Raw genomic sequence first — 12,057 nt, forward strand, 5'->3', positions numbered from 1 at the left:
GTGAAAATTCCAGACTGACAGAGGAAAAGTTCCGTGACCTGGGATTCCCAGCTCTGCTACGTTCGGGTGACTGGCTGATCCCTGTCAGTGGCAGATGGCAGACACGTGTAATGTAAATATAGCTGCGTGGCCAAATGGCGTCCCTGTGTAGCTTTGCAGTGTAATCACACAGACAGATTTCACAACTCCTGTGTGCTTGTCCGTGACTTTCTTTTTCCTGGGGTCTGGAGCTGAGTGCATCTAAATGCACCTTTTTTTTTTTTTTTTTTTTTTTTTACGTTTATTTATTTGAGAGAGAGAACCTGAGTGGGGAAGGGGCAGAGAGAGAGGGCTAGAGAGCGAATCCCACACTGCCAGCGCAGAGCCTGACACGGGGCTCGAACTTACGAAACTGCAAGATCATGACCTGAGCCGAAGCCAAGAGTGGGACGCTTAACCGACTGAGCCACCCAAGCGGCCCTAGAACTGAGTGCATCTAACTCAGCCAGCTCACCCGATGTAGGAAGCCCCAGGTCACTAAAATAATCCTTGATGCGTAATCCAGAGCTCGTATTTCCATATGAAATTAAAATGTAAAGAAGTCCAACATTTAAATTTTTCTGTTAATTCGATTCCAGCCATATATACCAGATTGCCCCCTTAGAATCATGTAGAGAGAAGAAAAGCAGTCTTTTGATTGATCCAACAGATTAATCTTGAATACTGTTTTTACAGTAACATCTGTGGAAGTAAATGTTTATAAAATTAGGCTTCATATGGGGCCCCTGGGTGGCTCAGTTGGTTGGGCATCCGACTTCAGCTCAGGTCATGATCTCACAGTTCGTGAGTTCCAGCCCCACATCGGGCTCTGTGCTGACAGCTCAGACCCTGGAGCCTGCTTCAGATTCTGTGTCTCCCTCTCTCTCTGCCCCAACCCTGCTCATCCTCTGTCTCTCTCTGTCTCTTAAAAATAAATAAATGTTAACAAAAATTTTAAAACAATAAAATTAGGCTTCATGAAGCAATATAATCTAGCTAAAAGCGCTTTGAAATAGAAAGTATCAGATATGTGTCATTATTCCCCTGGTAGCACTGAAAAACAGAAACACCACTAGGAAAACAGTGAGGAGCGTTGCTTCTCTGAAGTGCAGAGAGTAATGTTCTGGAACCTACGGAGGAACTTCGAAGTTGCAGCTGAAATGTACTTTTAGCCGAATCCCCATTTGCAGGAGATTGTGCATTTAGATTCGGTTTTTAATAGATCCTTACTCAGCACTTTTTCTTGTCAGCAAAATCTAAATGATTTTTGCAAATAAATCACTGCACATCCTATGTGCAGTGATGCTAAATCCACACATGCGCACAGTCCTCGTTACTCTGAGTCCGTATCTGCAAATTCACTGACCTTTGTTTGAAAGTCCCAAATCAACACCACGTCACATGCACCCCCAATGGAGGCGGAACGAGGTTGACGCTCTGCCTTGTTTTCGACTAGCATACTATAACCATGACCTGTTTAGTGCCATGTCGTGGTCTGTTTAGTGCCATGTCGTTAGCATTTTGGTGCTTTTTGTTGGCAATTTCGCTGCTTAAAATAGCCCCCAGGGGGCAATGCAGATGTGCTGTCTGTGTTCCTGAGTGCGGGAAGGCTCTCATATGGAGAAAATAACACGTGTTAGATGAGCTTCCTTCAGGCCGGAGCCATGGTGCCATTGGCCGCAAACCTCAAATAATGAGAGTTGACGTATGTACCTCTTGCCTTTAGAAGGATTCGTCCTCCTTGGGCTGCTTTTGGCTCTCATTTCTGTGACCTGCCCCATTGATTGGCATTTCAAGGCAACCGTGGAGTTTCTAATCCACCTGGGACAGCACCCAGCATAGCTCCTACGCTAACATCCTTCTTCATCCTCTTCAGTTCGCTCAGTGCCGAGAAGAAACACATGTACCTTCTAACTGTTCTGCAGCCCCCGCCCCTGAATCAAGTTAAAGGGTTGCCTGAGCCTCTGGTTTTTAAACATGGGTGCATATGTGAAACGCCTGGGAAGCTTAAACAGTTACTGCTGCCTGGGTTATGATTTAATTGGTAGGGGCTATGAAAGGTGGTAGGATTTTGAAAAGCTTCCCGGGTGATTCAGATCTGCAGCAAAGTTTGAGACCCTTGGGCCTAAATCACTGGCTTGGTTCTGCCGCAGGGCCAGGGCATGCACTCTGCGACCACAGCCCCCTTACAGGTCTAGTATTAGTAAAGGCAATCAGCGTTTTAGTAACATTGCATATTCAGGATACCTCTGCTTTTAATTTTTTTTATTTTATTTTTGAGAGGGAGAGACAGAGCGTGAGCAGGGGAGGGGCAGAGAGAGAGAGGGAGACACAGAATCCGAAGCAGGCTCCAGGCTGCGAGCCGTCAGCACAGAGCCCGACGCGGGGCTCGAACCCACAAACCACGAGATCATGACCCGAGCCGAAGTCAGACGCTCAGCCCACTGAGCCACTCAGGCACCCCCAGTATACCTCTGCTTTTAAAGCTATGGGGTGTTCAGGAAAAGAGTCAAAAAGCTTTCCTAGTGCATACCCCACCCTCCGCAGGGCTAGAGAGGCATTAGAAGGAGCACAGAACTGGTGTCTAATTAGCTGAGGGGGATTAGCTCATAAGTCTCCCCCAGGTGAAAGGACTTAATGCCCCAAGCCAACCTAGCCAATTAAGTTACAAAAGGAACTAGCCGTTGAGTGAATTACAGACTTCTCATGCTCTCTATGTTATTATAATGGACTTCAAACCATTATAAATGGAGCAGTCAGTGTGGTTACTTTCTTTTTACTGGGGTAGATTGAACCACTATTTCTACAAAGAACTCTTTGTAATTAGAATTCATGATCCAGATTTCACCAGAATCAATCACAAACTTTTTTTTTTAAGTTTATTTATTTTGAGAGAGAGAAAGAGAGAGGCAGAAGCAGAGGGAGAGAGAGAGAATCTCAAGCAGGCTCCGCACTATCAGCACAGAACCCAACGTGGGCGTTGAACTCACGAACTGTGAGATCATGACCTGAGCAAGAACCAGGAGTCGGATGCTTAACTGACCGAGCCACCCAGGTGCCCCTCGATCACAACTGTGAATGACCCTGTGTATTTCATTCCGTTTTATTCCAGGTGGCTCAGTGACAGCACAGAGCGACCGTATTTTAATAGGTGGCCAGTGTACCTTAAACATTTGATAAGAAGTAGTCCTCAAACAAGAGTCAAGCGCCGAACTGACTTACCACTTTTCTTGCTTAAAGTATCAGGTGGTTTACTGCCCACACATCATAATGTGCCCCCACCCACCTTAGCAGCCCACTTTCCACCTCTCACACCGAAGTTCATGCTGCCGTAGCTTATCTCCTGATATTCCCACCGCAAGAAATGTCCACACCCACATACACATACCGTTTCTTTTGTGAGGCCTTTCCTGGCCATTCCAGAGAAAATTAGCCTATGCCCCTTCTCCCCCCACCCTTCAGCACTTCATCAAATCACAAACTATTTGAGCTCCAGACAGGAGGCACCCAGCGAAGGAACAAGAGAAATCAGCGACCGGTCTCCTGGAGTTTCCTTCCGATGGGACACACACACACACACACACACACACAGTGGGCTCTTCGTAAGTATAGCACTGATCACACAGATCTGGAGCCAGTTTATGTACCTGCTCCTGCTGAGGTTTGTGAACCCCTCAAGGCTGTGCGGGGTGTCTGATTCCCACGTGGACCCCCGGCACCCAGTCGTTAGAACTCGCACTCCCCACTCCCCGGACTGCACAATCCAGCTTTGAGACGGGAGCAAACCAGAATTCCTCCTGCAGGGCCAGGAGCCTGCTTCTGACTAGCAATGTCCTCCCCCCACCCCCCGCCCCCGGTGTTCTTTCTTGTCTGTTCACAGGACTGGGTGGCACAAAGTACATCTCCTTTGAGGAGCGACAGTGGCACAACGACTGTTTTAACTGCAAGAAGTGCTCCCTCTCCCTGGTGGGGCGAGGCTTCCTCACAGAAAGAGACGACATCCTGTGCCCGGACTGTGGGAAAGACATCTGAAGTCCACACCGCTGACTGCTGGCGACACTCACGGATTTATGTACGCTCTCCTTCTCAGCCAGGCAGTATTGTGTCTGGTCTCCACCGGCCGCGTTGAGACTCTCCTCTTGTGCTTTTCTCAGTGATATCCACGTTTGTTTAAACCCTTTAATCCTTTGTACTAGTTCAGTCCCGGGGAAGGAGGAAACCCCTGTGTAAACCCTCAGTGGGTAGCTGGTTTTGGAGTTTTGTAATCAAGCAAGGCAAATCCAAGTGCAAAAATCCTTTCGAATGACAGCTTTGTAAATGTATCTTTCTTTCACTGCGTATTTAATTTTTAAGTGCAATTAACATGTCACGAACTCGAGTTTCCCAAACCACACGAGATAATGCAGAGTAGGTATTTACAAGTATGTAACTTCCTGTCATGTAAGCCCTAAAGCAAGATTATACAGCTTACAATAAAGTTATCCAGAACAAAATGGCCACACAGCGTGTGAAACAATGATTAAACACTGAAGTTCTGAGCACCGCGGTATAAAATGCTTTATCGTATGTTCCGCTGATCGCTGTATGAAGTGCACGTTCAGACGGGCTGGGTCAGCGTTCACTGAAATTACATCACACCTTTCAGTGCAAAGAAGGCCTTCAGTCAGCAGCACAGCCTCTCTCTTGCTACCTTCTCTTTGTGCCTCTCTCCCAAATTCTCTTGCTCTGCATTGGATGCAGCAGCATAAACTCCAGAATATGAGCAGCAGAAAATGAACTAATGACAGTGAAGGCAGTTGGGGGGGGGGGGCACTTTTTCTTTTTAGAGAAAGAGAGAGAGGATGCAAGCAGTAAAGGGAGGGACTCTTTTCAAGTTTGTTTACTTTTGAAAGAGAGTGAGCGTGAGGGGCAGAGAGAGAGGGAGAGAACGAGAATCCCAAGCAGGCTCCACACTGTCAACACAGAGCCAGAGGAGGGGCTCAAACTCACAAACAGTGAGATCATGGCCTGGCCCGAAATCAAGAATCAGACACTTAACTGACTGAGCCACCCAGGTGCCCACTGGGGTTTTTCTTTCTTTTTTCTTTTCTTTCTTTCTTTTTCTTTCTTTCTTCTTTCTTCTTTCTTTCTTCCTTCCTTTCTTTCTTTTTAAAATTTTTTAACATTTTTATTTATTTTTGAGACAGAGAGAGAGCAGGGGAGGGGCAGAGAGAGGAGGAGAGAGAATCCCAAGCAGGCTCTGCACTGCGAGCACAGAGGCCGATGCGGGGCTCGAACTCACGAGTTGTGAGATCATGACCTGAGCTGAAATTCAAGAGTCGGCCACTTAACCGACTGAGCCACCCATGTGCCCCATTGGGGTCACTTTTCTTAACAGAGCTCTTTCCCAATGCCATGGGTCCATATCCTACCTTGACTTGCCTTCTCGTTCATAAAGTGAAGGATTTCAAAAGGATACAAGCACCTTGAGGCCAGAGATGACCTCTTGTTCATCTGGGTATTCCCAGCACCCTAGCAATTTAGGGCATGCTTTGGAAGCCTTCAGTGTTTCTGAAAGGGGGGAAAGGAGAGAGAGAGAATCGTGGCTATAAAGATGTGAGCTCCTAGTTTGGCATTAGTCTGTAAAACCATCTGTGAAAGCATGGTATACGACCGGAAAGCACTGAGCCAATTTATGAGACACGGCAATGTGTATTTCTCTTTACAGAATGGTAACACTAGTGATTTGTGTCCTTAGTTTACCATAAAACGATAGGCCATGCAACAGAAAACTCTGGTGGAAAGCAAGTCCCACCGATGCTGAGCGTGTGTGAAGTCAGTCTCTCAACCTGAGTGCCAGTGCATGTGAGAAATGTCTGAGACAGGCCATCTGAGGACTCCACGACTTGCGAGTCGTTTTGCCTCCTCCTACTTCATGGGATAAAAGTGAAAACGTTCCTGCAAGCGTGCCTTTTGAAACAAAAATAACAAAATTCAAAATAAAAAGGTAAAAGCTTTGCGAATCTCATTGTGGAGCAGCTTACCTGTTCCTCATTAGACCAACAGAGACACTGGACGCGCCCAACCTTAAATTAATGGTAGGGGAGGTTCTACTTCTAGTAAGGAGCTCCTATTGGACTCCAATAGCCTTCTGGACAAAAATATTTAAAAATCTTCGAAAACCCTGGTGCACGACCCAAAGCAGGAACACTTGGGAGGGGAGCAGATACCTGAAGAAGAGAATGGCGGTGGGTAGGTTTCCCATTTTCATGGCTTTTACCGAGGGGCGGGTCCCAAAGGGGAGCTAAAACTCTGTTAGAGAACCTATGGTCTTACTGGCTTGAAGACCCAAAGGCCAGAGCTTGGCACAAGCTGTCTCTGGAAGGTAAGAGTGAAAAATGGTGTGAAAAAGAACCCCGAGTTCTCATGAAATCCCTACCAATCTCTGGCTGACAGCTAAATCACATGCAGAGGCTAGACTCCGAGTAGCCCAGCCAAGGCTCAAAGGTTGGGATTTTCGGGATGGTGGTGTGCAGAGCTCAGGGACTCTCTTCCCAGTGTAACCATGTAATTGGGAGAACTATGTGCGTGTGTGTGTACCAAATAAATACCTTCAGCTCTTGGAAAATTACCCTAAAGGTGAGCAGCAAGTGGAGAAACATGCAGGGAAATCTATAGGTTATAGTAAGAAGAGTGAGAGTCTACAGCAGTTGACCACAGACTGATCCCACCCCACCCCTGCCCCCAGTTTCATGTGACAAAAGCTCTACTCTGGGCAAGTGCAGCCAAGAAGGTAAAGGCTCCTACTGTTCTAGGGCTGTGCCCCAGGCATGACAGTCTGACAATCCTGGGATTCCCATCACTCCTGCTCCAGCCTGCCCACAGGGTGGAGGCTCCATGTTAAGAGGGACAGTCTGAGAAGAGCAGAGGCTACTCCTAGGAAGAGGATTGTGTGAAGACATTTATTAGGATGATGTTGGTATGTTCTGCTAAGGATACCAGTCCTCTCTGTCGAGCACCTACTCATAGAGGTGAAGCCAGACACCGTCCAGCCCCGAGGTGTGGGTGTAAGTGGCAGCTTTGTGAACTAGGAGCTCCACAGCTCTGCAGGAAGGGACTATTTGGTACCAAGAATGGAGGAATCTGTGCCTAAGGGGATTATCAGAAACAATGGGGATCTTGGTGGCAAGTGACTGAGAGGGGGATGGTAGGTATAGGATACTAGCAGCAAAAAGCAAAATGGCAGATGAGCCAGGAGTTTAATGGAGAGAACCAGGGAAAGAGACAGGTAGGGAGAGCCCTCCTGGGATCCCACTTACCCCTAGGGTTCTGGAAGACCATAGGCATGTACCCCGTGGATTGTACCCATTCTGGAGCAAACAGAGTGGGGGTCCAGAAGACCATGGGCATGTACCCCGTGGGTTTTACCCACTCTGGAGCAGAGTGGGACCCAAAGACCACTTGAAAGCATTCTCCAAGTCACACACAGATCATCAGCAAAGAGCATCTTATTAGCTCAAAGGGCTTACGCAGAAACCTCGAACCAAATGCTGGCCAAACATATAAACATGTTCAAAAAACTGAAGGAACATATATAATAACAACTCTCATCAGAGAACACCAATAAAGAGATAAACATTATTTAAAAATCAAATGGGAATTCTGGAGTTGAAAAGTATAATAACGAAAATGGAAAATTCACTAGAGGGGATCAACACTACATTTGAGTTGAGAGAAGAAAAAAAAAATCCGTGAACTCGAAGATAGATCAACAGACATTATGAAATTTGAAAAATGGGGCAAATGAAAAATTAACAGAACCTCAGAGCAATGTGAGACAATGTTGAGAACCAACATAGGTATAATGGGAGCATCAGGAGAGGAAAGAGAAAAGGGACAGAAAGAAATACTTTAAAAATTAATGGCTGAAAACTTCCCCAAGTTTGATGAAAAAAAAAATTTTTTTTAATGTTTATTTATTTTTGAGACAGAGAGAGACAGAGCGTGAACGGGGGAGGGTCAGAGAGAGGGAGACACAGAATCTGAAACAGGCTCCAGGCTCTGAGCTGTCAGCACAGAGCCCAATGCGGGGCTCGAACTCATGAACCGCGAGATCATGACCTGAGCCGAAGTCGGCCGCTTAACCAACTGAGCCACCCAGGCGCCCCTGATGAAAATTTTTTAATCTAATCACCCATTCAAGAAGCTGGACAGACTTTAGGGGAGAGACTTTGATGTTTGAGTCCAACCACATCAAAACCTGGGTCTGCCTCCAGCCTGACTCTACTCAGCCTTCTATCAATTGGGAGTCATGACACTGCATGATATTTCTAACTGGCTCTAAAATAACACAGTTGTATGATACTACTTTTTATTAAACAACACTTTCCATTAAATTATGAAATAAAACATACACAGAAGTGCATCATACAGGTGTTAGGTAAAACTGAACCATAGAGATAGAAGTAAGAATGGTGGTTACCTCTCAGGGAAGGGACACGAGAGAAGCTTTTGGAACGCCGGAAATGTTCTGTATTACGGTTGGCAAACTATGGTCCATGGCTAAATCCTGCCCACTTTCCTTAAACATTCCTTAAACATTGTTTTATTGGAATACACCCATGTCCACTCATTTATGCATCGTGTGGCCCACAAGACATTTTTACTACCTGGTCCTTGACAGAAATTTTGCCAACCCTTGCTCTATACCTTGATCTGGAGAGTGGCTACATATTTAGGGATATATAAATTCGCTCTGTAGAAGATTTTTTAAACTTTACAGTGGTTTATGATACCTCAATAAAAATAAAAATATGGGGGCGCCTGGGTGGCTCAGTTAGTTAAGCATCTGACTCTTGATTTGGGCTCAGGTTATGCTCTCACAGTCGTGGGAGACTGAGCCCCGCATGGACTCCATACTGGGGGGTGGAGCCTGCTTAAGATTCTTTCTCTCCCCCCTCGGCCCCTTCCCTGCTCACACTCTCAAATAAATAAATAAATAAATAAATAAATAAATAAATATGTTATACTTTTTATAGTTTCCTCTACCGAACAATTATTTTCAAGCTCACCTTTCCCTTGAAACAAAGCAAGCGAACTTGCCTGATCTTTACTTGGTGATTCGAAAGGTCTGGAAGTCAGTCCCTACCACCTGATGCTTCTACTGCGCCTCATGCTTGGTGCAGTGTTTCCTCGTAGGCTTGGACACTTTTGACTTGGGCTAGTTAGTCACTGACTTTAGAAAAATCATCTGTGGGGGTTTCCTCGGGCTCAGGATGAGCCTGTCTTCCCACAGACGATTTCTGCTGCCTCCGCCACGCACCTGGAGCACCCCCGAACTGGAACCGCTTCCCAGTCACTTCCTGTGTTTCTTTCACCACGCTGGCGGTCTAAATTGTGGCTACAAATCTGTATGCCAGCCTGCTTGCTCGTTTCCAGCCTCCGCCGCCTGCCCTGCTCCCTTTCCTGTTCTTCCTTCCTGTTTTCCCGTTCTTCCTTCTGTTCCTTCCCTCTTGTCTTCCCGCCCTCCCTCGGTAGGGCAGGTTTTCTTCTCATTTATCTTTACCATGTGGGGTTGCTCTTTGGGGTCGTAGCTGTTAGGTTTCCTATTTTGGGGGACACGGGGCATTGACTTCTCTGTACTTTACATCACGGTCACCAAAGCCATGGCTCACGTTCGAGAGAACATCAAAGTGGCCTGCTTCCCTGGATTCTTGTGTTCCCTTAGACTTGTGACTGTCAGCTCATCAGTGCTTTTTTTCCCTCAAACATTTTTTCCAGCAGGATTGTTCCTTACGTTTAAAAAGTCAGCTTCTTTCTCTACGGTTTGGCATAAGAAAACGATAAACGTTTGTTAATTCCTCTCTTTGTGACTCAGTCTACAATGTTGAGACTTACCTTAATCTTGCCTATTTTATTTTAAACTTTTTTTTAACATTTATTTATTTTTGAGACAGAGAGAGACAGAGCATGAACGGGGGAGGGGCAGAGAGAGGGAGACACAGAATCGGAAGAAGGCTCCAGGCTCCGGGCCATCGGCCCAGAGCCTGACGCAGGGCTCGAACTCACGGACTGCAAGATCGTGACCTGAGCTGAAGTCGGACGCTCGACCGACTGAGCCACCCAGGTGCCCCAAATCTTGCCTATTTTAGTATGTTGGAGCTTTGATTTAAAAATGTAGAGCTATCTTGTAGAACAAGTTATATATTTATTAGAATTACATACTTACACTTGGCGGTAGTATTTAGGATACTGTACAATTTTTAAGTTTATGTATTTATTTTGAGCGGGGGGGAAGGGGCACAGAGAGAGGAGAGAGAGAATCCCAAGCAGGTTCTGCACGGTCAGCGCAGAGCCCCACACGGGACTCAATCTCACGAACTATGAGATCATGACCTGAGCTGAAATCGAGTCAGACGCTTAACCAGCTGAGCCACCCAGATGTCCCAGGATATTGGAAAATTCTTACTAGTTTACCTTCAACCCAAACCACGAAAATCCAGTCACCAGACTAACTGAAAGCAAACAGGTTTCCTCATGAGACAGTCACCTGTTGTAGAAACTCATCAAAGAGAAGTGACTGCCGTTTGGCACGTGAGCTAGACCTGGGCACTCGGAGGCTCCCTGCTCCCTCCCTCGTCCATGGAATGTGGGAATATAGCTTGCCTTTCCCGCTCCCAGAGGCTGCCCCATGGACACGGCCTTGAGATAGTGATGTGGAGTTGAGAACACCCACACGGTATATGTGACGGAACCCCGTTAAGGGCTCTTTATCAACTTTTACAACCTGGAGGCTGGGCGCCGGGATCCATTCATCTTTGTTGCCATCCAAGACAAGCCTCGTATAGAAGTTCCCTTTGCTTATTAAAACTGCCACCTACCAACCTGGAGCGGCCTTTCTCTTCAGTCTCTCCCTGCCCTCCTGCGAGGGGGTCAGTTTCAGATTCCACCCGGGGAATCTCCTGAGATGGTTACTAACACACATGACCTTGCATGGACCCTGACCGTAGCAAACAGCTCAGTAGATGTATCTGCTCTGATACAATGAGCCCTGGAGCCAGGCCGATGACCACTGTCTCAATACTGTCCTTAGTGACAGCTTCATCTCTGATAAAACTTCAGAGACGTCTGTGAAAGTCTGCAGTGCTGGTGGTGAAGCAGAACCCTAGAGGTCAGCAGAGAAAGCCTGGTCATCAACAGAGGTGAAGCCAGAGTGTATTTAAAACACATCACTGATGGGGCACAGTTGGTTAAGCAACCGACTTCGGCTCAGGTCATGATCTCGCGGTCCGTGAGTTCGAGCCCCGCGTCGGGCTCTGTGCTGACAGCTCAGAACCTGGAGCCTGTTTCAGATTCTGAAATCTCCCCCCTCCTCCCTCCCTCCCTCCCTCTCTTCTCTCCCTCCCTCCTTCTCTGACCCTCCCCTGCTCATGATCTGTCTCTCTCTGTCTCAAAAATAAATGTTAAAAAAATTTTTTTTAAAAATAATAAATAAATAAACATTAAAAAAAAACAACAACACATCACTGATTCACCACAGATGGACACAACCCAGTCTGTAAGCAGAGGGCTGCCCACAAGTCATAAATCAGCCTAATAAATAAATTCTAATTCCCTTTGAGAAGATTTTTTAAAAATTAGCTAAAGTAGAATAAAAGTGGTATTAACTTGTGTTATCAGTTAATCATATTCCTTTGGAAACTTAAAATAGGCGAAACATAAAATCAATTCTCAAACATCATTAGTGATGCCCGTTGGAACTTGAGGGCACCTCTCATTTGCTGCCTGGCCACTAAATGACAGAAAGGGGGCTCTGGGATCCGTATAAGGTAGAAATATGGGGAAATAAGATCTGGAAGAGACTTGAGGGTCAGAGAGAAATCTGCTTCCTGACAGAGGAGGAAATGGGGGAGCACAGAAGGAAGAAAGCTGACTCGAGACTACACAGAGGCCAACATACTAGAACCCAGGTCTCCCGACTCCTAGCTCACTGAGAATTTTCTGATGGCAGTAAAAAGCCAGCTGCTGTACATTTTTATAATACTTACATCTCGTCCCTGT

At 46.4% G+C, this 12,057-nt stretch overlaps 1 protein-coding gene across 4 annotated transcripts in view; it reads left to right on the forward strand.

Moving 5' to 3' along the window:
• FHL2 (four and a half LIM domains 2) overlaps nt 1–4,511 on the forward strand; it is a 65,102-nt gene extending 60,591 nt beyond the window's left edge. For all 4 annotated transcript variants that reach the window (XM_015544610.2, XM_042981068.1, XM_007097766.3 and 1 more), the window contains exon 6: nt 3,899–4,511. In XM_015544610.2, the coding sequence (XP_015400096.2) occupies nt 3,899–4,050 (152 nt within the window). In that variant the 3' untranslated portion in view covers nt 4,051–4,511. The remainder of the gene's footprint in view (nt 1–3,898) is intronic.
• Nucleotides 4,512–12,057: the final 7,546 nt, after the last annotated feature.

Source organism: Panthera tigris, chromosome A3 (assembly GCF_018350195.1).
Source record: "Panthera tigris isolate Pti1 chromosome A3, P.tigris_Pti1_mat1.1, whole genome shotgun sequence".
NCBI classification, from domain to species: Eukaryota; Metazoa; Chordata; class Mammalia; order Carnivora; family Felidae; genus Panthera; species Panthera tigris.